At 52.7% G+C, this 22,060-nt stretch overlaps 8 protein-coding genes across 8 annotated transcripts; 4 read left to right on the top strand and 4 right to left on the bottom strand.

The window, feature by feature from the left end:
• Positions 1–56: 56 nt before the first annotated feature.
• On the bottom strand, positions 57–2,011 carry CAOG_00933 (hypothetical protein; the record flags this gene model as incomplete). Its single annotated transcript, XM_004365747.2, has 3 exons — positions 57–985; positions 1,083–1,268; positions 1,775–2,011. 3 exons carry the CDS (start codon positions 2,009–2,011, stop codon positions 248–250), a joined length of 1,161 nt encoding a protein of 386 aa, XP_004365804.2. The 3' UTR covers positions 57–247.
• Positions 2,012–2,358: 347 nt separating this feature from the next.
• On the top strand, positions 2,359–4,550 carry CAOG_00932 (hypothetical protein). Its single transcript, XM_004365746.2, has 5 exons — positions 2,359–2,599; positions 2,728–2,877; positions 2,966–3,180; positions 3,478–3,847; positions 3,958–4,550. The coding sequence occupies exons 1-5, from the start codon at positions 2,435–2,437 to the stop codon at positions 4,342–4,344; spliced, it is 1,287 nt and encodes a 428-aa protein (XP_004365803.2). The 5' UTR covers positions 2,359–2,434; the 3' UTR covers positions 4,345–4,550.
• Positions 4,551–4,591: 41 nt separating this feature from the next.
• Positions 4,592–6,015, bottom strand: CAOG_00931 (transmembrane protein 41B). The gene is made up of 6 exons (XM_004365745.2): positions 5,808–6,015; positions 5,546–5,698; positions 5,355–5,448; positions 5,143–5,247; positions 4,902–5,040; positions 4,592–4,809 (listed from the first exon to the last, which is right to left on the bottom strand). The coding sequence occupies exons 1-6, from the start codon at positions 5,987–5,989 to the stop codon at positions 4,646–4,648; spliced, it is 837 nt and encodes a 278-aa protein (XP_004365802.2). The 5' UTR covers positions 5,990–6,015; the 3' UTR covers positions 4,592–4,645.
• Positions 6,016–6,189: 174 nt separating this feature from the next.
• Positions 6,190–11,543, top strand: CAOG_00930 (UV-damaged DNA binding protein). The gene is made up of 10 exons (XM_004365744.2): positions 6,190–6,425; positions 7,128–7,232; positions 7,315–7,425; positions 7,507–7,573; positions 7,664–7,944; positions 8,075–8,420; positions 8,702–10,517; positions 10,614–10,801; positions 10,915–11,101; positions 11,251–11,543. Exons 1-10 carry the CDS (start codon positions 6,249–6,251, stop codon positions 11,441–11,443), a joined length of 3,471 nt encoding a protein of 1,156 aa, XP_004365801.2. The 5' UTR covers positions 6,190–6,248; the 3' UTR covers positions 11,444–11,543.
• Positions 11,544–11,718: 175 nt separating this feature from the next.
• CAOG_00929 (hypothetical protein) lies at positions 11,719–13,954 on the top strand. The gene is made up of 3 exons (XM_004365743.2): positions 11,719–11,759; positions 12,747–12,839; positions 12,939–13,954. The coding sequence occupies exons 1-3, from the start codon at positions 11,756–11,758 to the stop codon at positions 13,823–13,825; spliced, it is 984 nt and encodes a 327-aa protein (XP_004365800.2). The 5' UTR covers positions 11,719–11,755; the 3' UTR covers positions 13,826–13,954.
• A 120-nt stretch (positions 13,955–14,074) lies between these two features.
• CAOG_00928 (hypothetical protein) lies at positions 14,075–17,123 on the bottom strand. The gene has a single exon (XM_004365742.2). It carries the CDS (start codon positions 16,894–16,896, stop codon positions 14,260–14,262), a length of 2,637 nt encoding a protein of 878 aa, XP_004365799.2. The 5' UTR covers positions 16,897–17,123; the 3' UTR covers positions 14,075–14,259.
• Positions 17,124–17,216: 93 nt separating this feature from the next.
• On the top strand, positions 17,217–19,482 carry CAOG_00927 (proteasome 54kD subunit-PA). Its single transcript, XM_004365741.2, has 6 exons — positions 17,217–17,262; positions 17,362–17,422; positions 17,842–17,924; positions 18,154–18,265; positions 18,349–18,444; positions 18,532–19,482. Exons 1-6 carry the CDS (start codon positions 17,237–17,239, stop codon positions 19,327–19,329), a joined length of 1,176 nt encoding a protein of 391 aa, XP_004365798.1. The 5' UTR covers positions 17,217–17,236; the 3' UTR covers positions 19,330–19,482.
• An 8-nt stretch (positions 19,483–19,490) lies between these two features.
• Positions 19,491–22,050, bottom strand: CAOG_00926 (WD repeat-containing protein 70). Its single transcript, XM_004365740.2, has 3 exons — positions 21,081–22,050; positions 20,037–20,969; positions 19,491–19,883 (listed from the first exon to the last, which is right to left on the bottom strand). The coding sequence occupies exons 1-3, from the start codon at positions 21,963–21,965 to the stop codon at positions 19,569–19,571; spliced, it is 2,133 nt and encodes a 710-aa protein (XP_004365797.2). The 5' UTR covers positions 21,966–22,050; the 3' UTR covers positions 19,491–19,568.
• Positions 22,051–22,060: the final 10 nt, after the last annotated feature.

Genomic DNA, 22,060 nt, shown 5'->3' with positions numbered 1-22,060 from the left:
ATGATCCGAGAAATGTGTTTAACTGAGAAATCACAAGCTTTGGCACTGCTGAGAAATTTCGGTTCTTGGCAGATACGCACCCACTGGATCAACCCAGGCACGCTCAAGCCGGTTTATTAATGATACAAAAACTCATGGATACAAAATGAAGGGGTGTAAAGTACAATGCGGAGGGAAGGCAGCACTGATTTTAGCCAATGCAAGCCAAAAAAACAAACCACAAAACTCAAAAAACCTGACACGGCCGTTACATGGCCGCGATTGCACAGTTGGACCCGCTGTCATCCAGTGCGCTTGCGGGAAAGTCGTAGCAATCAATAAAATGCTCGTCGTCGTCGACGGGGCCGGGTGAGTCGGCTTGGCACAGGCTGTACTCTACACGATCTTCGATGGAGCATTGCCTGAACATCATCGAGAGCATTCCAGGCCCGCTGGAGAGCTGGTATGACACGCGCATCGATGCAACTTGATCAAGAATGGAATACGTGTGTGCCACAAGCTCGTCCAAGGGCTCGCCGCGAAGCGCCGTCAGGCACCAGACATCGTTCGAAGCCAGCAGACCGGCGAGAGGCAGAGCCTCACTGCCGAGCATGTCATCAAGGGTGATGAGCATGCGCACATATGGCGTGGTGTGCGTCATCTGACGCGTTTCTTGCAAGACCGAGAGAAGCTTGCGAAGGAGCGTTTCGCGTCTCAACAAAATTCGTGCCATTTCGCGACCCGACAGACCAGACTCTGAACACGCCATGAGAAGGCCGTTCTCGAAAGTGTTGCCACTGCAAGCAATGCCCTCGGTGAAATCGTCATCCATGCTCAGGTGGAAGTTGTCACTGAACTCGTCTCCGCCGAGGTCAAAGTTGTGCTCGTTCTCCAGTGGACGCTGTTCGACTTGCGCCGATATTAGCCGCGAAAGACGTTCAATGACGCGGCTTCGCAAGTTGGAATGCGTTGATTTAGAAGCAACAAGCACGCAGGTTCGGCGAAGCTGCGTATCAAAGAAGAAGAAAAAACCACACGAAAATTCAGAAACAAAAAAATCCCAATTTGGTTTTTCAATTTGATTTGTTTGTTTGTTTCGGTACCTTATCGTGTTCGGAAATTGTCCAGAGTTTCATGCGATGCTCGACCTTTCGTTTAGGCAAATTCACCGGAGCGGCAAAGTCAACTTGAGGATTCAGGACAAATTCAGCCAGCTCCTCGACCCGCGAGGCGCAGTGACGGATTCGATGCTGCCTCGGCTTCCTGTGCTTTCGGTTTGCCTGCAATTGCTATTACGAACATTATCGTCGCCAAGGAACAGAGAAACAAAAAGTGGTTGGAAGTGAGCTTTTTGCAACAAATCCGCAGCAAATCGAGCGAACCCAAGAGCTGTGGTCAATGACGACAGTATCAAAAGTCTCGGCGACCGCATCCAACGACCATCGTAATTCTAGCGATTGTTACTGTCAATTATCACTATCGTGATTATGTTGTTGATGATCATCATTGTCGCCGGCAGAGCAAGTCTCTGGTGTCAAAAATAAAAAAATAAAAAATAAAAACTGAAAAAAAAAAAAGAACCTCCTTCCAAAAAAAAAAAAAAACGGGAAACCTCAAACCTCAGCCACGCGAAAAGCAAGGATGGAAAGGGACGTAGGAAGCGATGACGAATAGGCTCACGTAGACACACAGGTGAGTGTTCTGGTGTTGAGTTGGGTGGAGAAGAGAGAGAGAGAGAGAGGGACGGAGAGAGAGGGAGGGAGCGGGACTGAGAGACCGTCGGAGCGTGGTTTACCGGAAGGGCAGCGGTTTGCATGGGTTCGATGGCGGATGGCTGGAGTTTAGGCCGCGAAGCACGCTGCGATGACGATACTGATGAAGAGTAGGATGATGAGGATGCAGACAAGGTGGCGGACGGCGGGTTTCGGATGCTGCTCGTGGACGGCGACGGGTGGCCCGCACGCGACGGAGCCAAGAACGAATCGCTCGTCGCGACAAGCGCGTTCAAAAAGAGCTGCCCGACCAGCTGCATTGGAAGGAGTGAATGCTTCTTCATTTGGAAGGAGAAAAATTCATTCATTCATTCGATTGAAGAAAAATCAAGGGCGAATCGACACGAAAGAGAAGGCTCACAAAGCGGATACGAAAGAACAAAACAAACAACGAGTCCGAACAACGAACTTGCGCTCAGATCAAGCAAGAACTCCGCTGCCCTCTGCAAGCATGCTACAATGATTTCATTCCGTCTTGTGGAGTTGCTAGTACACGATTTTCTATGCGTCCAAGTCAAACAGAGTTTGATCAAAACTACTCGAGCACTTCAACACACAGACCAATCTCCCCCCCAGCAATTGAATGCTTGCTTGCATTCGAACAAGTGCATTGGCCAAAACAAGCATTGCATCACTCCTCTTTTTTCTTCTTCTGTTCTTTCCTTACTTACTGCAACGTCTCAATGTCAATGTCGCAGAGTGGTGGTGGTGGTGGTTATGGCGGATCGAGCGGGTACTCGCACACCCGAACGACCTTCCGCCAAGACCAGGGCTTCTTCTCGCGCGTCGGCAACAGTCTCGGTGGCATTGTGTTTGGAACGCTTCTCATTGCAGGGGCCTGTTTCTTGGTACGCACGGTTGAAGGAGAAAAGCAGGACGAGACGATTCTCAACGTGAATGCCGTGTTGAATGCTTACCCACCTCGTTGTCGCTTTGGGCTTGCAATTGGCAAACTGGCTGACTTGGGGCTGTGTAGCTGTTCTGGAATGAAGGCAACACGGTCCACATGGCTCAAGCGCTGGACGAGGGACTTCGCAAGGTGGTCGCGCTCGCGTCATCGGAACGCGAATCCACGCATACGGACGGCAGCCTCGTCTACCTGACAGGCTTGCTCCATGCTGCCAGTGTAAGGGCAACTCTCGCAATACATGCTCGCCGAGAGAGAATGGCCTTTTTGGGACTGGTGCCTCACGACGAGTGAATTGATTGATCAGAACGTCGCGGATGCTGCATTCGGAATCTCGATTCAAGCTGCCCGCTTGGAACGGACGGTTGAAATGTACCAGTGGGTGGAGACGACCACGACGCATCGGTTCAACGAGCCTGGCGGTACGCGCGAGGAGATCTCATACTACTATGAGAAACACTGGCGGTCGGATTTGGTGTCCCATCGCACCTTTGACAATCCGTTCGGTCATGAGAACCCTAGGTACCGCAGTGATCATGACCCAAAAGTAGAGTAGATGTGGCGAGGGGAGTTCAGACACCGATGCTGCTGTTGACGCGACATTGCTCAGGTTTTTTTTTTTTTTCGTTTGTTTGTTTGTTTGTTTGTTTGTTTGTTTGTTTGTTTGTTTGTTTGTTTGTTTGTTTGTTTGTTTGTTTGTTTGTTTGTTTGTTTGTTTGTTTGTTTGTTTGTTTGTTTGTTTGTTTGTTTGTTTGTTTGTTTGTTTGTTTGTTTGTTTGTTTGTTTGTTCGTTTGTTTGTTTGTTTGTTGTTGTTGCAGCGATTTTGCCTTCCCGTCTCGCTCGTTCACTGCTGACAAAGTTGCCGTTGGTCGCTACCAGCTATCCTCCTCGTTGATTGACCAGATTGTGGACTGGCATACTGTCGACCTGACGCACCACACCCAAATTCCCTCCACGAATGGCAAAAGCGTCTTCGTCCAGGATGGCTCGTTGTACATTGTTCAGCACCGTGGCGATCTTCAGGCTGGTGATCTTCGCATCCGCTTCCGCTATGCAGGCAACACGGACAAGCACGCCTCCCCTTCCAGCGTCAGCGTCATTGCACGCCAGAGTGGAAAACGTCTCGAACCCTACCTGTCGCATGGACACACTCTGGAATTCTTGGTTTCCGGCGTTCGTAGCGCCGAGGTGAGGCATCCTGGTTCGTGAGTGGCCCGATGGCAGAGGATGAGCACGTTGAATTGTATTGTTTACTTTTTTTTTCTTGCTTTGTTTGGTTATATTTTTGAATCGGGTAGGACATCCTCTCGGCCGAGCAAGCCAAAAATGTTGTGCAGTCGTGGGCCTTCCGCTTTGTGGGCTGGCTGCTCATGTTCTTTGGCTTTGCCGCCGCGACAAGCATTGTTGGGGTCCTTGTTGATTGGATTCCGATCGTGCGCACGATTGTCGGCTTCGGTGTGCTTCTGATCAACTTGACGCTGGCGACCTCGTTGTCGTTCGTGGTGATTGCCCTGGGTTGGATTCGCTACCGTCCGTTGGTTGGCGGTTTGCTTTTGCTGCTTGCCATTGGTATTCCATTCGTCTTGGGGAAAATGCGCGGCCCCAAGACTGTCCAGCCGCAGCAGCAGCAGCCGTACCAACAGGCCCCGCAAGCCCAGCAGTTCCAGCCGCCGAAATACGAATGAGGCTCAGAAAAGCCGTTTGTGTGCAAGCATGGCTGATTGATGGTGTTCCGTCCAGGCAAATGAAACTTGTGCCCAAATCAAACATGCTGTTCGTCAGGCATGTAATAAACTAGCGTGCTGGTGCAGTTTTGGAGGCTGTCACAAGTGGTCGAAATGATGACACCCAATCCAACGAATGCTGGTCACCGGAACCAAACAACAACTAATGCGCATAATGAACCCGAAGACACATTGATTCCATCAACTGTTGGCAAACCTGAAGACATTTATTCTATAAATTGCTATTCTCGAGGGGGTGAACTCAGTCCATGCGCTCTTTAAGTTTGTTCTTGAACAAAGTCGGCAGCAGGGCGATCAGACCCAAACCACCAGATAAGAGGAACGCAGAAAGTGGTGGCGTGGTCGTTGTTAGTTCATTGAGGAGCTTGCCACCTTGGATGTGGAACAATGAAAGTGGGATGACGCCTGGATGGGATGACAAAAGACAAACCACAGGAACAAGTCAGAGCGCGGCGTTGAGAGCGCATCAACGGCGCCAGCATTGTGCACATTCGTACCAAAAAATGTGGACGAGGCAAACGTGATGAGAGGCATGTCAATCAGCGGAGACGCCGCATTGATAAACCAATTTGGGACGAACGGCGTCACGCGCAAAAAGAAGAGGTAGTAAAACAGGTTGTCGCGATGCCGATCGACCTACATGGTACAAATGCACCACAAGCCCGCACCCATATTTAGCAAACCATTCCGTCAGAGTCACGATTGTATCTAGCTGCTGAACGTCTGCCTCCACGTTACCTGCGCGCGCCAAGTCGCAAGGCGTTCTGGGAATGCTCGCTCGACAAGCTGTCGTCCAAGCTGCCGTGAAAGCAGGTAGCAAAACGATGCTCCCGTGGCTGAGCACTGAGAATCCAACAACAGAAGCAGGTGGTGAGCATGACAGGAATTTCCCCACAACGGGGATACCTACAACTTCAAAAACAAAAAATCAAAAAACGAATCAAACATACCACGCAAACCAACGCAAGGGCCAGCGGAAACGGAAACAGCGTGCCTGCTAGAATGCTCAGGAAAACTGAACCCGGCACAGCAAATGTCTGCAGGCTAATACAGCCAAACCCCAAAACAAGCGCCAAAATTCGGAGAACTTGAGTGAATCCGCGCAAACAGCCAAATAGTGCACGAGTGCGCTCGTCCATACAAGATATACGTCAGCATAAACAATGCGAGGACGTGCGCAAAGTGGTTTTTCTTGATCTCTTGCAAAGTGGAGCTCAGCAATTTGACTGTGGTGAGCTTGTCGCCAGAAACGAGTCCCTGCCAGCTCAATGCTGCTCGGAGCGCCGTACTTTGCCTGAGTCCAACAAGGTTTTTGACACCACATTGTGAGTTCAAACCCCAAAAACACAAAAACACGAAAAACCCCGGCCACGTAGCAGCTCTGTCTCGGTCTGGGTCGTTACTCTGAGGGCAGCTCTGGAAACGTCGCGTAAGCCGCGTAGAGCCCGGCGGCAGCAATGCCAAACACCAACGCAAGCACCATCGCAATGTGCCGGCGCTTTGCTGGCTCCTGTGACGCCGTGTGTGTGGCGCGAATCGGTCCTGCTGCGGCCGCTGCAGACGAGCTTCGAGTGACGACGACCATCACAGACGAAGCCAAAAAAAAAAAAAAAAAAAAAAAAAAAAAAAAATGAATGACCGAATTAAAGTCAATGCAATGCAATACAACGCTGACTGAATGGTCAGTGGGATTGAGTGCAAGTGTACTGTATACCATTTAGAATAACATAAACCACAACAAAAAGAACCCCCAAGCCTCTGAGACGCGTTTCTTCAGAGCTCGGATCTCAGTCTCTTATTTTTTGCTGTTTTTCGGCTCGACTCCAGCAACACACAAACCAAGCATGATGGACACGAGCGAGACCTCAACCAGTGCGCCAGCGACTGCTGCGTCGTCGGCCAAAGCGGTCGAGCTGTCGCCGTTCAACTACATTGTGACTGCGCATCCGCCGTCCGTCGTGACGCACGTCGTCACTGGCAACTTTACTGCGCCGCACGAGCGCAACCTGATCATTGCGAAGGTTTGTGTTCAGCTTTTGCCTTTTGCTGAGCTGATTGTGTCGCTTCACATTGGTCCGTTTTGAACCTGTTTTCGATGCGGAAGAGCGTCGAGTGAGTGAGTGAGTGATGGTGAGTGAGCGAGTGAGGAGTGCGTCGGCGTTTCAAGTTTCTTTCCTTTTCGTTTGGCGCCGTGGCTTTGTTCTGGCGCTGTGATGAATGAGGGTTGAAGTGGCGCTGCTCTGATGATTCCTTAGCTTAACCAAAGACTGGTTGAACGCGTCGCTGCTGTCGTTCGCAGCGAGCGATCCGTTCGGTCATCAGCTTCAATGTCAATGTGGCGTTTTTATTGTATTATTATTATTTTTTTTTTATTTTATTTTATTTTTTAGTGTTGTTTGGCGTTCATTTTCGACCTTTTGGCCGCGTTCCGCTCGACTCTCATCCTCAAGCAAAGGAGAAAACGCGTTCTGCCATCCATGTTGGGACCCGAACGCGTTGCCCGCCTCCTGGGCACCGACAGTGGATGGAATGGAGAGATCTCGCCTTCTGCCCTTCTGCCCCTCTCCCTCTCCCTCTCCCTCTCTCCCTCTCCCTCTCGCTCATAGACACAGAACGCACACACTCACACACTATGCGCTCATGGAGGGCCGTTTCTGGAGCGCTGCACTGTTGCGTTCGTTTGCTCACTCTCACTCACTCACTCTCCCTCTGCTCTGCTGCAGTCGACGCGCATTGAAATCCACACCATTGCCGCAGACGGCATCCACGGACTGCTCGATGCCGGCATGTACGGCCGAATCGCCATCATGCAGCTGTTCCGACCACCGGTAAGTGCCATGAAAGACCGACAGCTTTTTTTTGTTTGTTTGTTTTTTTTTGGCTCATCCACTCCAAATTTTTGTTTGCTAGAATGCACAACAAGATTTACTCTTCATTTGCACCGAGCGATATGCATTCACCGTTCTGGCATACGATGCGCAAACGGGCGAGCTTGTTACAAAAGCAAACGGCGATCTTCAGGTACAAAGCTCGTCGTTTGTTTTGTTGTTCGAGGTCTACACGCTTGTAATGAAAAGTTGGACTTACCTGCGATGGACGTAGGACAAGAGTGGAAACCCTGCTGATCTCGGGCCCATTGGAGTCATTGATCCAGACTGTCGTCTCATTGGTGAGAACGCTGCACTCGATTTGTGGGGGGGGGGACATCCACCGTTTTACTTTGGTTGCTCTTGCTCACTGCGTTTGGTGGTGTGGATAGGCCTGCGTCTCTACAATGGCATGTTCAAAGTCATTCCGATCGACCCTCACGGCCAATTCAAGGACGCCTTCAACATTCGGCTGGAAGAGCTCCAAGTTTTCGACATTAAGTTTCTGCGCGGCTACGATCGCCCAACAATCCTCGTGCTGTATCAGGACACCAAGGAGACGCGCCATGTGAAGACATACCAGGTGTTGTTGAAGGAAAAGGAGTTTGCCGAAGGACCCTGGGCTCAAAACAACGTTGAGGGAGGCGCTTCTTTGCTCATCCCAGTTCTCATGGTAGGCACTCGTTTCCTCTGCGATTGTCTTTGCCCGCCCCCCCCCGGCCTTTTGTTTTGTTTCGTTTGTTTCTCATTTCCTCTCTCTCTCTCTCTCTCTCTTGCTGTGTTGTTGTCGTGCTTGCGTTCAGCCTTTGGGAGGCGTGTTGATTGTTGGCGAGCAAACCATCACGTACCACTCTGGTAGCGCCTTCCGCTCTGTGGCCATGCGTCCTGCCATCATCAAGTGCTACTCGGTGATTGACACCAACAGGTTTTTGCTTGCCGACTCTGAGGGCAATCTCCTCTCAGTGCTTCTGACGCACGACCGGCAAGACAAAGTCACAGCCATCAAGATTGACCGTTTGGGTGTCACCTCCATTCTTTCGTGCTTGACTTACCTTGACAATGGCGTGGTATTTGGTGGCTCTCAATTTGGCGACTCTCAATTGCTGCGTCTTGCCACTGAGCGCGACGAGACCGGGTCGTTTGTTCGGGGTAAGCAGCGATTTTGTCGTCGAAGGTGTCCGGCGAGATGATTCCTTTACCTCACACCAAGCACCTTTGCGTTTGTGCACAACACACACAAACACACACACACACACACACACACACACACACACACACACACACACACACACAGACACACACACACACACACACACACACACACACACACACACACACACACACACACACACACACACACACACACACACACACACACACACACACACACACACACACACACACACACACACACACACACACACACACAGTTTTGGAGTCGTTCAGCAATCTTGGCCCGATTTGTGACATGGCTGTCGTGGATCTCGAGAGGCAAGGCCAGTGCCAGGTCGTTACGTGCTCTGGTGCCTTCAAGGACGGCTCGCTCCGTGTTGTGCGAAACGGCGTTGGTATTGAAGAGCAGGCCACCATTGAGCTGCCCGGCATCAAGGGCATTTGGTCTTTGAAGCCGACGGAAGCTGCACTCTATCGTTCGATTCTTGTCGTGTCATTCATTGGAGAAACGCGCTTGCTCGGCATGTCGTCAGGCGAGGAACTCGAGGAGATGCAAATCCCAGGCCTCGACCAAAACAGCCAAACCTTGCACTGTGCCAATGTCAGCGGTGACCAATTTTTGCAAGTCACGGCCACTGAGGTGCGTCTGGTGAACTGCTCCACTCAGGCGCTCGTTGCGAGCTGGTCCCCTGCCAGCGTCCCGGATAGGTACGCCCCCGGCACGCGCATTACCATGGCGAGCAGCAACGACTTTCAAGTGCTGGTAGCTTGCGGAGGCGGCCATCTCGTGTGCCTCTCTGTCGAAGCTTCCGGCAACCTTGTGCCAATCGGCCACGCTCGAATGGACCACGAAATTGCTTGTGTCGACATTACACCCATCGGTGGTCAACCTCTGTCGCAAGTCTGTGCCGTGGGCTTGTGGACGGACATTACAGTCCGCGTGCTCAGCGTTCCCACCCTGGAGCAAGTGCTCGTGCAACCCCTCGAAGGCCAGATCATCCCGCGCTCCATTCTTATGGCCACGTTCGAAGGTCAACCCCGCCTGTTGTGCGCGCTCGGTGATGGCAGCATGCACACCTACTCGTTCGATGTGCTATCGCAGCAGCTGACCGACCACAAGCGTGTTTCCCTCGGGACGCAGCCCATTTTGCTCTCTGCGTTTGTTTCGCGTGGGCAAACCCACGTTTTCGCGTGCTCCGACCGACCCACCGTCATCTACTCGAGCAATCGCAAGCTGCTGTACTCGAATGTGAATCTGCGCGAAGTGACGCACGTCTGCCCATTCACCTCTGAAAGCTTTGCCGACTGTCTCGCGGTCGTGTCGAGCACCTCTCTCACCATTGGAACCATTGATGAAATCCAAAAGTTGCACGTCCGCGCCATTCCGCTTGGCGAAATGCCTCGGCGCATTGCGTACCACGAGCCCACTCGCACCTACGGTGTCGCCACCGTGACCCTTGCTGAGCCGCTTCCTGTTGGCTCCAATTCTGGCAACGTCGCCGCCCGCGCGCAAAACGTGCGTCCGATGGCTTTTGATGATGGGCCCCGTAGTCCGTCGGATGTCTTGGAGGACACCAGCTTTGTCCGCTTGTTTGACGGGCAGACGTTTGAAATCCGCGACTCGTTCCAGCTTCCTTCGACGGAAACCATCATGAGCTTCATCTCGTGCTCGTTTGCCAACGACTCGTCGGACTCGACCGTCTACCTTGTAGTTGGCACGGCGTTTGTCATTCCGTCCGAAGACGAGCCCAAACGCGGCCGCATCCTCGTGTTTGACGTGGCGGGGGGCGCGCTGCACCTTGTTACCGCCAAGGATGTCAAAGGTTGTGTGTACTCGCTGAATGCGTTCAACGGCAAACTGCTCGCAGGCATCAACAGCAAGGTCAACTTGTTCAAGTGGAATCTCACTGGCGACGGCATCCGTGAGCTTGTCTCCGAGTGCAGTCATCATGGCCACATTCTCACACTGTACCTCAAGTCTCGCGGTGATTTCATCATTGTCGGTGATCTGATGCGATCGATTTCGCTTCTGATGTACAAGTCTGGCACGAGCTCGATTGAAGAGATTGCGCAGTGAGTTTTTGCTCGTCAAGTGTTGAAGGAGCTATGGTCCCTGTTTGGTTGTTTGCTGGTTTGCTGATGTTTTGTTTTTGTCGATTCCCTCATCAGAGACACGTGTCCAAATTGGGTGACTGCGGTGGACATGCTCGACGACGACGTCTTCATTGGTGGCGAGTCGTCCTTTAACATTTTCACGTGCCGCCGAAACTTGGAAGCGTCCACCGACGAGGAGCGCAAGCGCCTCGAGGTTGTGGGCGAGTTTCACGTGGGCGAGTTTATCAACCAATTCCGCGCTGGTAGGTGTCAAAAGTCTGCTGGGAGAAGCGAGCAAAATGATTGCCACAAAAGACGTGCTGACCTTCTCTTGTATTTGTTTTTGCTTTGTCGCTGGTGCTCTTTGTGTTGCTAGGCTCGCTTGTCATGAAGCTCCCTGACGAGCAGGAGCAGCCAATCCAACCGTCCACGCTTTTTGGCACAGGCAACGGAGTCATTGGCGTCATTGCTCGGCTGACCCGTTCTCAGTACGAGTTCCTTCAACTCGTTCAGGCTGCCATGGCCAAAGTGATCAAGGGAGTTGGAGGCCTGAACCATAGCGCGTGAGTTTTCAGAGCGCGGGACTTTGGCTTGTTATCTTTTTTCTTTTTCTTCTTCTGATTCTTTTTCTGTTTTGCCACTGGATTGTGTGTTTGCTCATCATTGTTTTTGGCTCCATTGCCCCATGCTTTGTCGGGATGGTTTGGTGCAGGTGGCGTTCGTTCTGCAACGAGCGGCGCCTGACGGAAGCAAAAGGATTCATTGATGGCGATTTGATTGAATGTTTCTTGGACCTCCCACGCGACAAGATGCAAGTGGTTGTCACAGGCCTCGTTCGAGACGGCCAACCCGTCAGTGTGGATGATCTTCTCAAGTACGTGGAAGAGCTTGCTCGGATTCATTGAGCAGTTCGTGGTTTTTGCTTTGTTAACTCTCGATCAAATCCAAAAATGCAACATGTGCGAGCTCCCTGTTTTTGATTTCAAATAAACAATTCAACAATCATTGGCTAGTTTCCGTCCATTGGTGGTCGACTTGACATGGCGAGGCGACACTTTTCGCTCGAGATTTCTTTTCACTCGATTTCTTTTCACTGATTTCAACTACAAAGTCTCCACTGCATGCAATTTGTGTTTTGACATTGACAGGAAGCACACGCAAGTCAACAACCCAAATCCCAACACAGTCCAGTCCATTGCATTCACCACAGTTTTTCAATGCGTAAGACAAGACCCAGCTCGACGAAGAACAGTCCGCTCCGATTCTGGCTTTACTCGCACGCCATGCCGTCTCAGCTCCCCCATCGACTCTTCTCTATCTTTCTCTCTCTTCTTCTCCTCCCAACTCTAACATTCGCTCTGGTTTGAGCAAGATTGCTGGTGGCAAGTTGTGTGCTTCTTTTTTTTCATTTTCGGATTATTTTTTTGACCTGTCAAACTCATCTCGCTCTCACTCGACCCCTGAGCGACGCGGAGGAGGCCGCGCACGCCCAATTGTCCCGACTCTGGCTGATGCTGAGCATCCGGGTTTGGGAGATGTGTGTGTCGCCAGGCTTCATCTGACAGGGCATTGCCTGCGGAATGCTTTGTTTGATTGACGTGAAAAGACTTGTCTAAAAAATCAGTTCAACACAGTCTTTGCACGCACTCGGGTCTCGCTCCTCCCCGCTCCTGTCTGCACCACTCTTGCCAATGCGATCGACGTCTTGTGGATTTGGGTGGCTGCTGGGTCTGCTTCACTTTCTCCAAACTGTGGTTTTGTTCGTTTTTTTTTTTTTTTTTTATTCTTTTATTTTTATTTTGTTTTTATTTTACTTTTATTCTTGCATTTGGAAGGTTTGAATCCTTGACATGCCCCTTTTTGGATTTGCATTCGGGTTGGTCGCGGCCTCGTTGGCGCCTCGGCCTGAGCGTGGTGGCCATGGTGGCCTTGGTGTTGCTGGCATTTGGCAAAAGTTGAAGCATCAGAGGCAGGCCGGTCCCTCTTTTGGAAAGGCCAACACTTGCCGTTCCCGCACGCCCTCCAAGTCCATGTCAAAAAACCAGAGTGTGCTGACACGGCGGGTGGTGGTGGTGGTGGACTTGAGATGGCTGAATGTGGAAGCAAGATCGCTGCTGGATTGGAAGGGAGTGGAACCGGCACACTGGGGATGATCCTGACTGACTGACTCACTCTGTCTGAATTTTGACCGATGCGAAAATCTCATAGCCCGTGATTGCACCAAATGCTCGCTACCGTGCGAGAAGGACGTGAGCTCAGTCAATGGCAAGATATACCACAATGCATGCCTGGTCTGCTCGGGTAAGTGTCAGCGCGCCACAACAACAACTGAGACGCAATTGCCATCATGCAACATGCACTGACAACTGCGGCTTTGTGGGTGCCTCCCCCCCCCTCCAGTCTGCATGGACGTCCTCGGAAGCAACATGATGGACCACGAGGGCCAGCTGTACTGCTTGGATGACTACAACACACTGTTTGGCAAAAAGTGCGGGACGTGCGGCGAGTTTCTGCTCGGCGAATTCACATCGGTTGGCGAGACATACTACCACTTGACATGCATGAAGTGCGCCGGCTGCAAGAAGCCCATCGAGCACGGAGACAGCTTTGGCGACTGTGCCGACGGCTTTGTGTGCGACACGTGCTGCGACCGAGTTTGCCCGCAGTGCGATCGTCCGACACACGACAACGACGCTTTTCTCTGCGAGGGCGAGGTTTCGGGCTGGTACCACAAGCACTGCTTGCGCTGTGCCAGCTGCGACAAGACCCTCACTGCCCAATCCTACCGGCCGTACAATGGCAACCCGTATTGCGAAGAGCACTTTAAATTGGTGTCCAAGACGACCGTGAATCTCTCAAGCACTTGCGCCGCTTGCAACAAACGAATCGACAGCTCCGGCATCCGCGCCCTCGACAAGCAATGGCATGTTGCTTGCTTTGCGTGCGCAGAGTGCAAGGAGGTGATCAACGGCGGTTTCATTGAGCACAACGGGAAGCTGTACTGCTCGAACGACTACGAGAAGAAATACGCACCAAAGTGCTTTGCATGCTCGCAAGCCCTCGTTGGCAGCTTCATGGAGGTCGATGGGCAAAAGTTCCATCCTAACTGCATTGTCTGCGTCGCTTGCCATAAGGGCTTTGGCAGTGGCCAAAACATCCGCTTCCGCGGCAAATCTCCCTATCACATGGACTGCTTGACGTGCGTGCAGTGCCGAAAGCCATTCGCCGTTGGCGCGGCCATGTACTCTGTCAACGGACAACTGTTGTGTGGAAACTGCTCCAACTAGGATGTGAATGCGTTGCGTTTAAGATTGGGAAAAGGGAGGAGGAGGTGAAACGATTTGCATGTTTGTCTTGTTGTTGCTCTTTTTTGTGCGTTGTTGCTGTTGCTCTTTTTGTGCGTTGTTGCTGTTGCTCTTTTTGTGTGTGTTGTTGTTTGGTGTGAAGTTCGTTGTGTGCTTTTTTTTTGCCAATCTCGGCAGCTGGTCCTGCAATGGAATAGAAAAGACTGGACATCAAAAATGTAGAGTCGGTCGCTGCGAGTGAAAAATGCATAAACACACAAAGCGAAACGTTGTTTGCAAGGTCTGAACAAAAACTACTGCAAGATAATCTCAACTTGAGGAGTCGAAACACGGACGCACTCACTCACATCAATAAAGTACATCAAAAGATACAAATAAAAGAGGCACATCAAATCGCTGGAACAGCACAAGCCACACTACCAGCTCACATACTCGACCATGTTCGCGGTAATGGGACTGCCAACCACAGGACCGTGACCAGCCTCTGACGGATGGTCTGCATGGTGCTGAACAACTTGCGGGGGAACATACACAAAGTTGTGGCGATTCGCCGAATACATGACCACGCCAAGCTCGGTGCAATCGGCAATCAAATCCTCCAACGGCGAATCGCTCGAGGCGACAAACTTGACCGAGAGCCGCTGGAACATGGAGCGCTTGAACACGGCGGATGGAGCGGCCGCAATCGTGTTGACATACTCGTGTTCGCAGGTTGGCTGCCACGTAAACAACCCAACCGCCAGCGGGTCTTGAATCGATACGGCGTGCTCGTAGCGCGAAATGGGCAGAGTAATGAGGTGCGCCGCCTCCTGCAAGTCGGGCGACAAGACAGTCTGCACTGCGCTCTTGCCGACAATTTCCGCGTCCGTGTAGCTAAACGCAGGAATCGCGTCCTTCAAAAAGTTGGCGCCGTAGAACTGAACTGGGTCGAGGAAGAGCAGGTACGGCTTGGCAGAAGGGACGTTGCCGGTCACTTTGATGGCATAATTCATGCAAGCAGCTTTGGACCAGTCGAGCGATTCGGCAATGACGGCTTGAACGTCCGGGAACGCCACGGCGAGGAAGGCCTGAATGGCGGACTTGCGATACAGCCGCTCGGGCGAGCAGCGGGGAACGCGACGCGCATGCGACTTCTTGGTTGGAAGCGACGGATGGCCCGCCACACAAATCACCAACTCTTTGTCAGCGTACTGCAGCCGCTTGAACGTCTGAACATACTCGACCAGCTCCGGGAAGATGCAGTCGTCAATGTCCGTCACCGGATCGTCTTCCACGAGCGGTACGAGTTCACTGTCACCGCCAGCTGCGGCAGCGAGTTGCTCGGCAACCAGCACTGCGGCACGAGTTCCTGGAGCCGGTTGTGCGTACTGCAGGGTAGCAACGACCGTCACGCCATGTGGCTGTGGTGGAAACTTGTCATTCAGCCCTACGGCCATGATGATTGCGCGGAGACGAAGCTCGTAGGTTTCCGCGGCAAGAATGCGACGTTGGGCAGTGAGAGCCACCCTCTCGCGCACGAGCGGATTCTCAAACTCGGTCATGTACCGCTCGGCATCTTCGGTGGAACGCACAACCCGGACGCCCTCGGAGCTCAGCATTCGGCGAATAGCGGGCGACACGTTCGTAATGACGGGCGTGCCGCTCATCGAAATCTCGAGGGCGCGCCGGGAGAACATGGTGCTCGAGTCGTTGACCGAGTTGACATTCAGGTACGAGTCAAACATCTTGTACGCGTTCACGACCGACGAGTAGTCGAGAGCGCCGCGCAAGCTCGAGTTGTACTGCGGAGGGAAGGGGTGCAGAAAGACGGGGTACGGGTTGATGGCCAGGTTGCGATCAAAGATGGCCAGGCCGCGCTTGAAGGCGGGTGCGAGCATCATGTCAAGATCGGGGCCACGGTGGAGATAGCGCGTAGTGTACGCATACGTCCCAGCAAAGGCATAGCCGGGAGTTCGCGGGCGGTGCGAGCGCACAGGCGAGTGGATGACGGGCTGGGCAGCAAACGACGAGACAAAGACATGGTCGTGACCCAAGACTTGCATGTACATCGGAACGGCGCGCGCCTCGGTCGTAAACAGGGCCGACACGTGCCGAATGAAGGTCGAGTTGATAAACTTGTTAAAGTTCGGAGGGTCTTCCTTGTTCCAGAACACGGACGGGATTTGGAGTTCGTTGGCATAGTTGAGCACGTCGACCAGGACGTTATTGTCGGGCGTCTTGGAGCGTAGAAATCCATTCCAAGCGGCATTCCACACCGACTCGATGATGAGCACGTCGGGCTGGATGGCTTCCATCTCCTCCTTCCATGTGGTCACGTTGATCAAGTACAGGTGGGCTTCCGGATCAAAGCATGCGTGTGTGAACGGGTCCATCCAGGCAGCTACCTTGATGGGCAAGCGAGGCGAGAAGGTCATGTTGCGGTCGAGCGGGTGCGACACGGTGAAGCCGAGCTGAGCAGCCACGGAACCAGTGTCAGGCATCGAACGGGACGCCGCCGCGACCTCGCGCTCAATCTTGGCGCTGTGTGCCAGGGCCTCTTGGCTTGCAGGACGAGGGACTGGCGGGACGTCCAGCACGGGAGGCAGCCAGGAGACGCCGCTGACGACGCGGAGCTGGTCGAGCGGATTACCTGTCACATTCATCAGCGCAAAGCCGTCGCCGTGCCAGAGAATCGGTGGCGCAACCGCAGGCGCCGGCGGAGGCAGGAACAAGTCAGCCAGTGCAGGTGTGTCGAACGTCGCAACAACAGCGGGATCAGCCAGGGCCCAAGCGGGCAGAGCGCCAAAGTCGCGCGTGGAGGTGGCAGCCGCGAGCAGTTCGGCAGCATCCAACCCCGCCAACGCGGTGTCCTCGTTTTGCTGCTGCTTTCCCGTGGAACCGTGCAGCAGCGATCCGTCGTATTCAGCGCGGGAATCATCTTTGGTCGCGCGCTGCCACAGCGTCAGCTGGAGAAGCAGCATGGCAACCACGCAGCAGCCCACTATCAAGCGCTTTCGAGACATTGTGCGGATCAAGTGTGCGCCCTGCTGTATCGCTTGCAGAATGCGAACCATTCACCACAGTTTCTCCAACTTGTATCAAGCGAGAGGCGCGACGCAACGAGTCGGAGGACGCTTTCGAGAGAAGGCGAACAAAAAGAATAGTTCAAAAAACCAGTTAAAAAAATAGAAAACTTGAGTTCGTTCCTTCTTTGGTTTTGACAACCTGCCAAAAATATAAAAAGGATGGCTTCTGTCGGTAAGGAAACGAGTCCAAATTTTAAGAAAGAAAGAAAAAAGAGTGAAATGACAGATCCAAATCGAGGCAGTGGTTGCAAATGTCAACGATGCTGAGAACACGAGGAAACAAGCTCGAAAAACTCGAGCACTCATTCTTGATTTTTTGTCTCACAAAATGGTCAAAGAAGCAACTATCGTTTGGTAAGGAGCCTTTGCTTTGGTTTCGTTAGTAATCCGTATAAACTCACCGATTTTTATCGCTTTTTTTTTCTTTTCTTTTTTTTTTTTTGGGCTGCTCAGCATCGACAACAGCGAGTGGATGCGCAACGGCGACTACATCCCGACACGGCGTGAAGCACAGGTAAGAGAACGCATCATCGCTGCTCCTTTGCTTTGGGCCAAGGAAGAAACAAAAAAAAAAAAAAAAAGAAGCCGAGCAGCGTTCAATGACCGAGACGACCAGTCGATCGGGCGGGGGTGGGACTGCCATGCGTTGTGACGGGCATCGATCTCGCGCCTGCTTCTCTGTCTGATTGCATGCTCTTTGAGGCTGTTGCACCAGCGCCGTCGTCGTCGTCGTCGTCGTCGTCGTCTTGGTCGCTTTTTTTTTTTTTTTTTTTTTTTTTTTTTGTGACCGTTTTTTTTTTTTTTTTTTTTTTTTCCATTGACTTTTCCATTGACTTTTTTTTTTTTTTTTTTGTTTCACTTGGTCGACTCACTCTGCTTTGGACTCTCCATGCACCCCACGACCCCCACCCTCCCCGCCCCACACTCGCTCAGCACGACGCCGTTGTCCTCGTCTGCGAACTCAAGATGGAGCAAGACGCAGAGAGCTCGGTCGGCATCCTCGCCGCCGCTGGAAAGTAAGCCATTTTCATTCTCGAAAATCGAGTTTCTCGAACTTTTTTTTTTTTTTGCTTTGTATTCGATGCAATGCGTTTCGTCGTCAACTCAAAAGTCCAGCGACGACTTTGGGTGGCGAATGCGTTCAATGCACTGCACCAGCCGAGGGAAAACGGCGGGGAAAAAAAACCGCGAGATTTGCTCTATTCTCACTCGTTTTTGTTGTGTTGCGTTGCGTGCGTACAACAGACCAGAGATGGTCGTCAATCTGACATCCAACATGGGCCACATCATCACAAACATGCACACAGTCAAGCTGCGAGACCAGATCTCGCTCAGCAGCGCCATCAACGTCGCCACGGTAGGTCATTCAAAGCCTAAACTCTTTTGTTGTTGAGACCTGCACGCTCATGCCTCTCTTCAACGTTGGCGCTCTTTTCCCAGCTCGCATTGAAGCACCGAGGCAACAAGGATCAGCGCCAACGTATCATGGCCTTTGTCGGAAGCCCTGTCACCGAGCTGGAGGCTGATCTCGTCAAGGTTTGTGTTTTCAAGCAAGCGAGCAATGCCGTCTCCCAATGCTCACCTGTCTCTTCTTCTTCTTCTTCTTATTTTAAACCACAACAGCTTGGCAAGAAGCTCAAGAAGAACAACATTGCCCTCGACATTATCAACTTTGGCGAGGAGGCTGAAAACACGCTCAAGCTGGAGGCCCTGATTGCCGCCGTCAACAAGGACGCCAACTCGCATCTCATCACGGTGCCACCAGGCCCGCATGTGCTGTCAAACATTGTCATGTCGTCCCCGTTGTTCATGAGCGAAGACGGCAACCCCATGCGCGGCATTCCTGGCGGCGACGGTGCCGGCAGCGGCGGCGGCTTTGAGTTTGGCGTCGATCCCAGCCTGGACCCCGAGCTCGCTCTTGCCCTTCGTGTTTCCATGGAAGAAGAGCGGCAGCGACAGGAAGCGGAAAGTCGACGTGCCGGCGGCGCACCTGCTGGCGACGCCCAACCCGCTGCAGCAGCGCCGGTGCCCATGTCGCAGGACGATGATGAGGCGGCTCTCCTCGCCCAGGCACTGTCCATGTCCGTCGGCGGCAACCCAACTGAGGCGCCGATGAGCATGGACACCATGTCAGAAGACGAGCAGCTTGCCCTTGCTGTGCAAATGTCCATGGCTGCAGGCGCTGAATCGGCGGCGTCAGCATCACAACCAGCAGCAGCGGCCAGCACCAGCATTGCACCCAACCCCGCAACATCCATGATGGACCCGAGCTTTTTGAACTCTGTGCTCGGCTCACTCCCCGGTGTCGATCCTTCGGATCCCCGCATCCAAAGCGTTTTGGGAGCCATTGCCACTGGCGTCCCGCCAGCCAAGCCAAAAGACCCCAAGGCTGAAGAAGACGATAGCGACAAGCCCCAATAAGGCGCTTGCTTGAGATTTTTCATCTGTTGCAAGGAGTGTGTTTTTGTGCTTTGTTGTTTTTAAAACTGACGTCGGTGTGTGGTTGTTTGAGCCACCCCTTTCGTCAAGCTATGTCGGATTTCGTAATAGACTGACACGTTCTAATCTTCTAAATCTTCTAATCTTCTAATCTTGTTTACTTTGCGACAAAAGTCAAACCAAACCAAAACAACGACGCCAACCAAACAATGCAAGGCTTTTCAGGGAAGATCGCTTCCAGCATCGCCCTCTCCAGCATGCTCGTCAAATAGCGGATTGGGTTGGGTTTTTTGGTAGGCTTTGGTAAAGACGGGATTGTCCGCAGCAGCTTGGGCATGTCGCAGGATGGCTTCACGCGGGTCTTCTTCGCGCAGCTTGTCCTTGACCAACGTCTTGGCTGCCTGTTGCGTCCATGTTTCGACACCAGTGCGACCATCGGCACCACGGCCGGTGACGGGCATTTCTGGGCGCTTGGACTTGAGGGGATCGGCGCGGGCCTTGATGAGGGCACGCTTCTCGGATCGCGGCTTTTCCTCCTGAAGTTGCGGAATTTGGCAACAACAGATTTAAAAAAAAAAATTCAAACAGACCACCCAAAACAAAAAAAGCAAAACAAAAAAATCAGCGCATGGACGCAAGAAAATCAAGCAACAAGCACTGAACGTTCGAACGACCAAAGGCCGCCTTACGCGATACATTGGCAACGCGTATGGCGTGTAAATCTTGAAGTCCTTGCCAATGTTGACCTGGTAGTCTGCCGTGTCGGCTCGGCGAGGAGCTCGCGAAGCGCACAGCGTTGCACCACGGACGCTGAAGTGAGGACTGTAGAGAACCTTGGCCTCGCCAGTGGAGCAGCCAGCAACGATTTGATTGAGGCGAGGATGCCACAGACAGCCAATTACGTCGCCATTGCCGGTGACGCCCAGCGCTCGGATGCGCTCAAAGTTGTCGGAAGCCTCGAAGAACACGAGCGACCCGCTTTGTGGCTCGGCAGTCGCGACACGCGCTTCGGGCGGAGGAAGGGAGGTCCCGGTAAACACCATGCGATCGTCAGGGCTGAAGCCGCACTCTGTCTCCTCGTGGAAGTTGAGAAGGTCGGGGAAGACTTGCAGCGGCTTGTTGTACTTGCGCAAATCAAACAGCTTCATGGTATGGTCCATGCCACGACTCAGCAGGTGCTTGCCATCGCGGGACACACGAACGCAGCTAATGTGGCGATTCGCATCCGTCTCGTGCGCATTCTTAATGACAATGGCGGGGCGCAAGTAAGGGCTGCTCGACTTGTACACCTGAATCGAGCCGTCTTCCACGCCCGCGGCGATATAGGCGCCATCCGGCGAATAGGACACGCATGCCGCGTAGGCCTTGCGCCCGTGCCCGTTCTTTATCCGGATTAAATCTTTGTGTTGTGTAATCTTGGAGCCAGCCACATGAACATTGACGTCCCACACGCGAATGCTTCCATCGTGCGAGGAAGACACAAACACTGATTTTTCTCGCGGACTCCACGCCACTCCGGTGATGGTTCCAGTGTGCCCTTTCGTGTTACCCATATCACTCAAGTACATGTCACCTCGGACTGACTCGAGCAAGTAGTTACCATCGCGGTCGTAGGTTCGAAGCTACACCAAAGCGACAAAACGGTGAGATGTTCGAGTGAATGACCACGGGAGATTCTCACACCAAATCCGAGAACCCCCCCCCCTCTAGAAGCACGGAAAAAAAAACTGTACCTGAGGTCCAGTAGAAACTACGGCAAGCATATCACCGGTTGAATTGTACTGCAGAGCGCGAATGGGATAGCGGCCAAGTGGCTCGACCGATTTGAACGACTTGAACGACCGATCCATGCCCGCAAAGTCCCAGAACTGCATGAGGTAGTCGTGGCCGCCTGTTACGAGTCGTGCGCCAGACGGATCCAACGCCAGTGCGGATACGGGCTTCTTGCCATGCACCAGCGTGATTTCGTGCGAAACGGGCATCTTGTTCAGTCGCTCTGTGCGCTCGTCCACGGGCTCTCCGTCATCGTCATCGTCATCATCGTCGTCGTCATCGTCATCGTCATTGTCGTCGTCGTCCTTCTTGGCGTGGCTTGGCGGGAGCGGCGGCATGAACGTGTCATCATCGTCTTCGTCGTCCTCGTTCTGATCCTTGCCCTGACCCTTGTCGTCATCCTTGCGTCCCATTGGCATGGCACTGCTTGTGCTTTTCGTCGCATTTGCAGCTGGGCCTACACTGGACGACGGCGCTGGCATTGGTCCCACATCATCATCCTCGTCGTCGTCGTCGTCGTCGTCGTCCTGCCGTGCTCGCTTCACTGCGTGCAATGCAGCACCAGCTCGATCATGACCACGCTCTTGATCTTGATCTTGATCTTGATCCTTGTCTTGATCTTGATCTTGATCTTGATCGACGTCGTCGTCGTCGTCGTCGTCGTCGTCGTAGTTGCTGATCGCTGCCATTGCGTTGTGACTTCGCTTCACTCCACTCTTCGCTGCGGCCATCTTGGCTGCATTCACATTCGACGATGAGGATGAAGATGCCAAGGATGATGCCGCAGTCGCGCCACTGCCGCCAAACGAGGCAAACCCCATAATCCGCATCATCTCAGGATCCATGGCTTTTGTTTTCCTGATTTTCTGAGCGTTTACGATTGAATGAAGACTGAATCGATTGGATGGAAATCAGATTTTGAGAACGAACGAGCACTTGC

The sequence above is a fragment of the Capsaspora owczarzaki genome (assembly GCF_000151315.2).
Source record: "Capsaspora owczarzaki ATCC 30864 unplaced genomic scaffold supercont2.1, whole genome shotgun sequence".
NCBI classification, from domain to species: Eukaryota; class Filasterea; order Ministeriida; family Capsasporidae; genus Capsaspora; species Capsaspora owczarzaki.
This window is presented reverse-complemented; position numbering and strand designations above follow the sequence as displayed.

What these genes read in the sequence shown, in the direction of transcription:
- CAOG_00926 (XM_004365740.2), bottom strand. Translation starts at nt 21,965, where the DNA reads ATGGATCCTGAGATGATGCGGATTATGGGGTTTGCCTCGTTTGGCGGC. An exon ending in TAGTTTCTACTGGACCTCAG is followed by an intron (nt 20,970 to 21,080) that starts GTACAGTTTTTT and finishes GCTTTGGTGTAG; the next exon opens with CTTCGAACCTACGACCGCGA. An exon ending in ACGCGTTGCCAATGTATCGC is followed by an intron (nt 19,884 to 20,036) that starts GTAAGGCGGCCT and finishes CCGCAACTTCAG; the next exon opens with GAGGAAAAGCCGCGATCCGA.
- CAOG_00931 (XM_004365745.2), bottom strand. Translation starts at nt 5,989, where the DNA reads ATGGTCGTCGTCACTCGAAGCTCGTCTGCAGCGGCCGCAGCAGGACCG. An exon ending in TTTCCAGAGCTGCCCTCAGA is followed by an intron (nt 5,699 to 5,807) that starts GTAACGACCCAG and finishes TGTTGGACTCAG; the next exon opens with GCAAAGTACGGCGCTCCGAG. An exon ending in TTGCGACTTGGCGCGCGCAG is followed by an intron (nt 5,041 to 5,142) that starts GTAACGTGGAGG and finishes TGTACCATGTAG; the next exon opens with GTCGATCGGCATCGCGACAA.
- CAOG_00927 (XM_004365741.2), top strand. Translation starts at nt 17,237, where the DNA reads ATGGTCAAAGAAGCAACTATCGTTTG. An exon ending in AAAGAAGCAACTATCGTTTG is followed by an intron (nt 17,263 to 17,361) that starts GTAAGGAGCCTT and finishes TGGGCTGCTCAG; the next exon opens with CATCGACAACAGCGAGTGGA. An exon ending in ATCCTCGCCGCCGCTGGAAA is followed by an intron (nt 17,925 to 18,153) that starts GTAAGCCATTTT and finishes TGCGTACAACAG; the next exon opens with ACCAGAGATGGTCGTCAATC.
- CAOG_00930 (XM_004365744.2), top strand. Translation starts at nt 6,249, where the DNA reads ATGATGGACACGAGCGAGACCTCAACCAGTGCGCCAGCGACTGCTGCG. An exon ending in GCAACCTGATCATTGCGAAG is followed by an intron (nt 6,426 to 7,127) that starts GTTTGTGTTCAG and finishes GCTCTGCTGCAG; the next exon opens with TCGACGCGCATTGAAATCCA. An exon ending in TGCTCATCCCAGTTCTCATG is followed by an intron (nt 7,945 to 8,074) that starts GTAGGCACTCGT and finishes GCTTGCGTTCAG; the next exon opens with CCTTTGGGAGGCGTGTTGAT.
- CAOG_00929 (XM_004365743.2), top strand. An exon ending in TGCATGCCTGGTCTGCTCGG is followed by an intron (nt 12,840 to 12,938) that starts GTAAGTGTCAGC and finishes CCCCCCCTCCAG; the next exon opens with TCTGCATGGACGTCCTCGGA.
- CAOG_00932 (XM_004365746.2), top strand. Translation starts at nt 2,435, where the DNA reads ATGTCAATGTCGCAGAGTGGTGGTGGTGGTGGTTATGGCGGATCGAGC. An exon ending in TTGCAGGGGCCTGTTTCTTG is followed by an intron (nt 2,600 to 2,727) that starts GTACGCACGGTT and finishes GGGGCTGTGTAG; the next exon opens with CTGTTCTGGAATGAAGGCAA. An exon ending in TTCGGTCATGAGAACCCTAG is followed by an intron (nt 3,181 to 3,477) that starts GTACCGCAGTGA and finishes TTGTTGTTGCAG; the next exon opens with CGATTTTGCCTTCCCGTCTC.
- CAOG_00928 (XM_004365742.2), bottom strand. Translation starts at nt 16,896, where the DNA reads ATGGTTCGCATTCTGCAAGCGATACAGCAGGGCGCACACTTGATCCGC.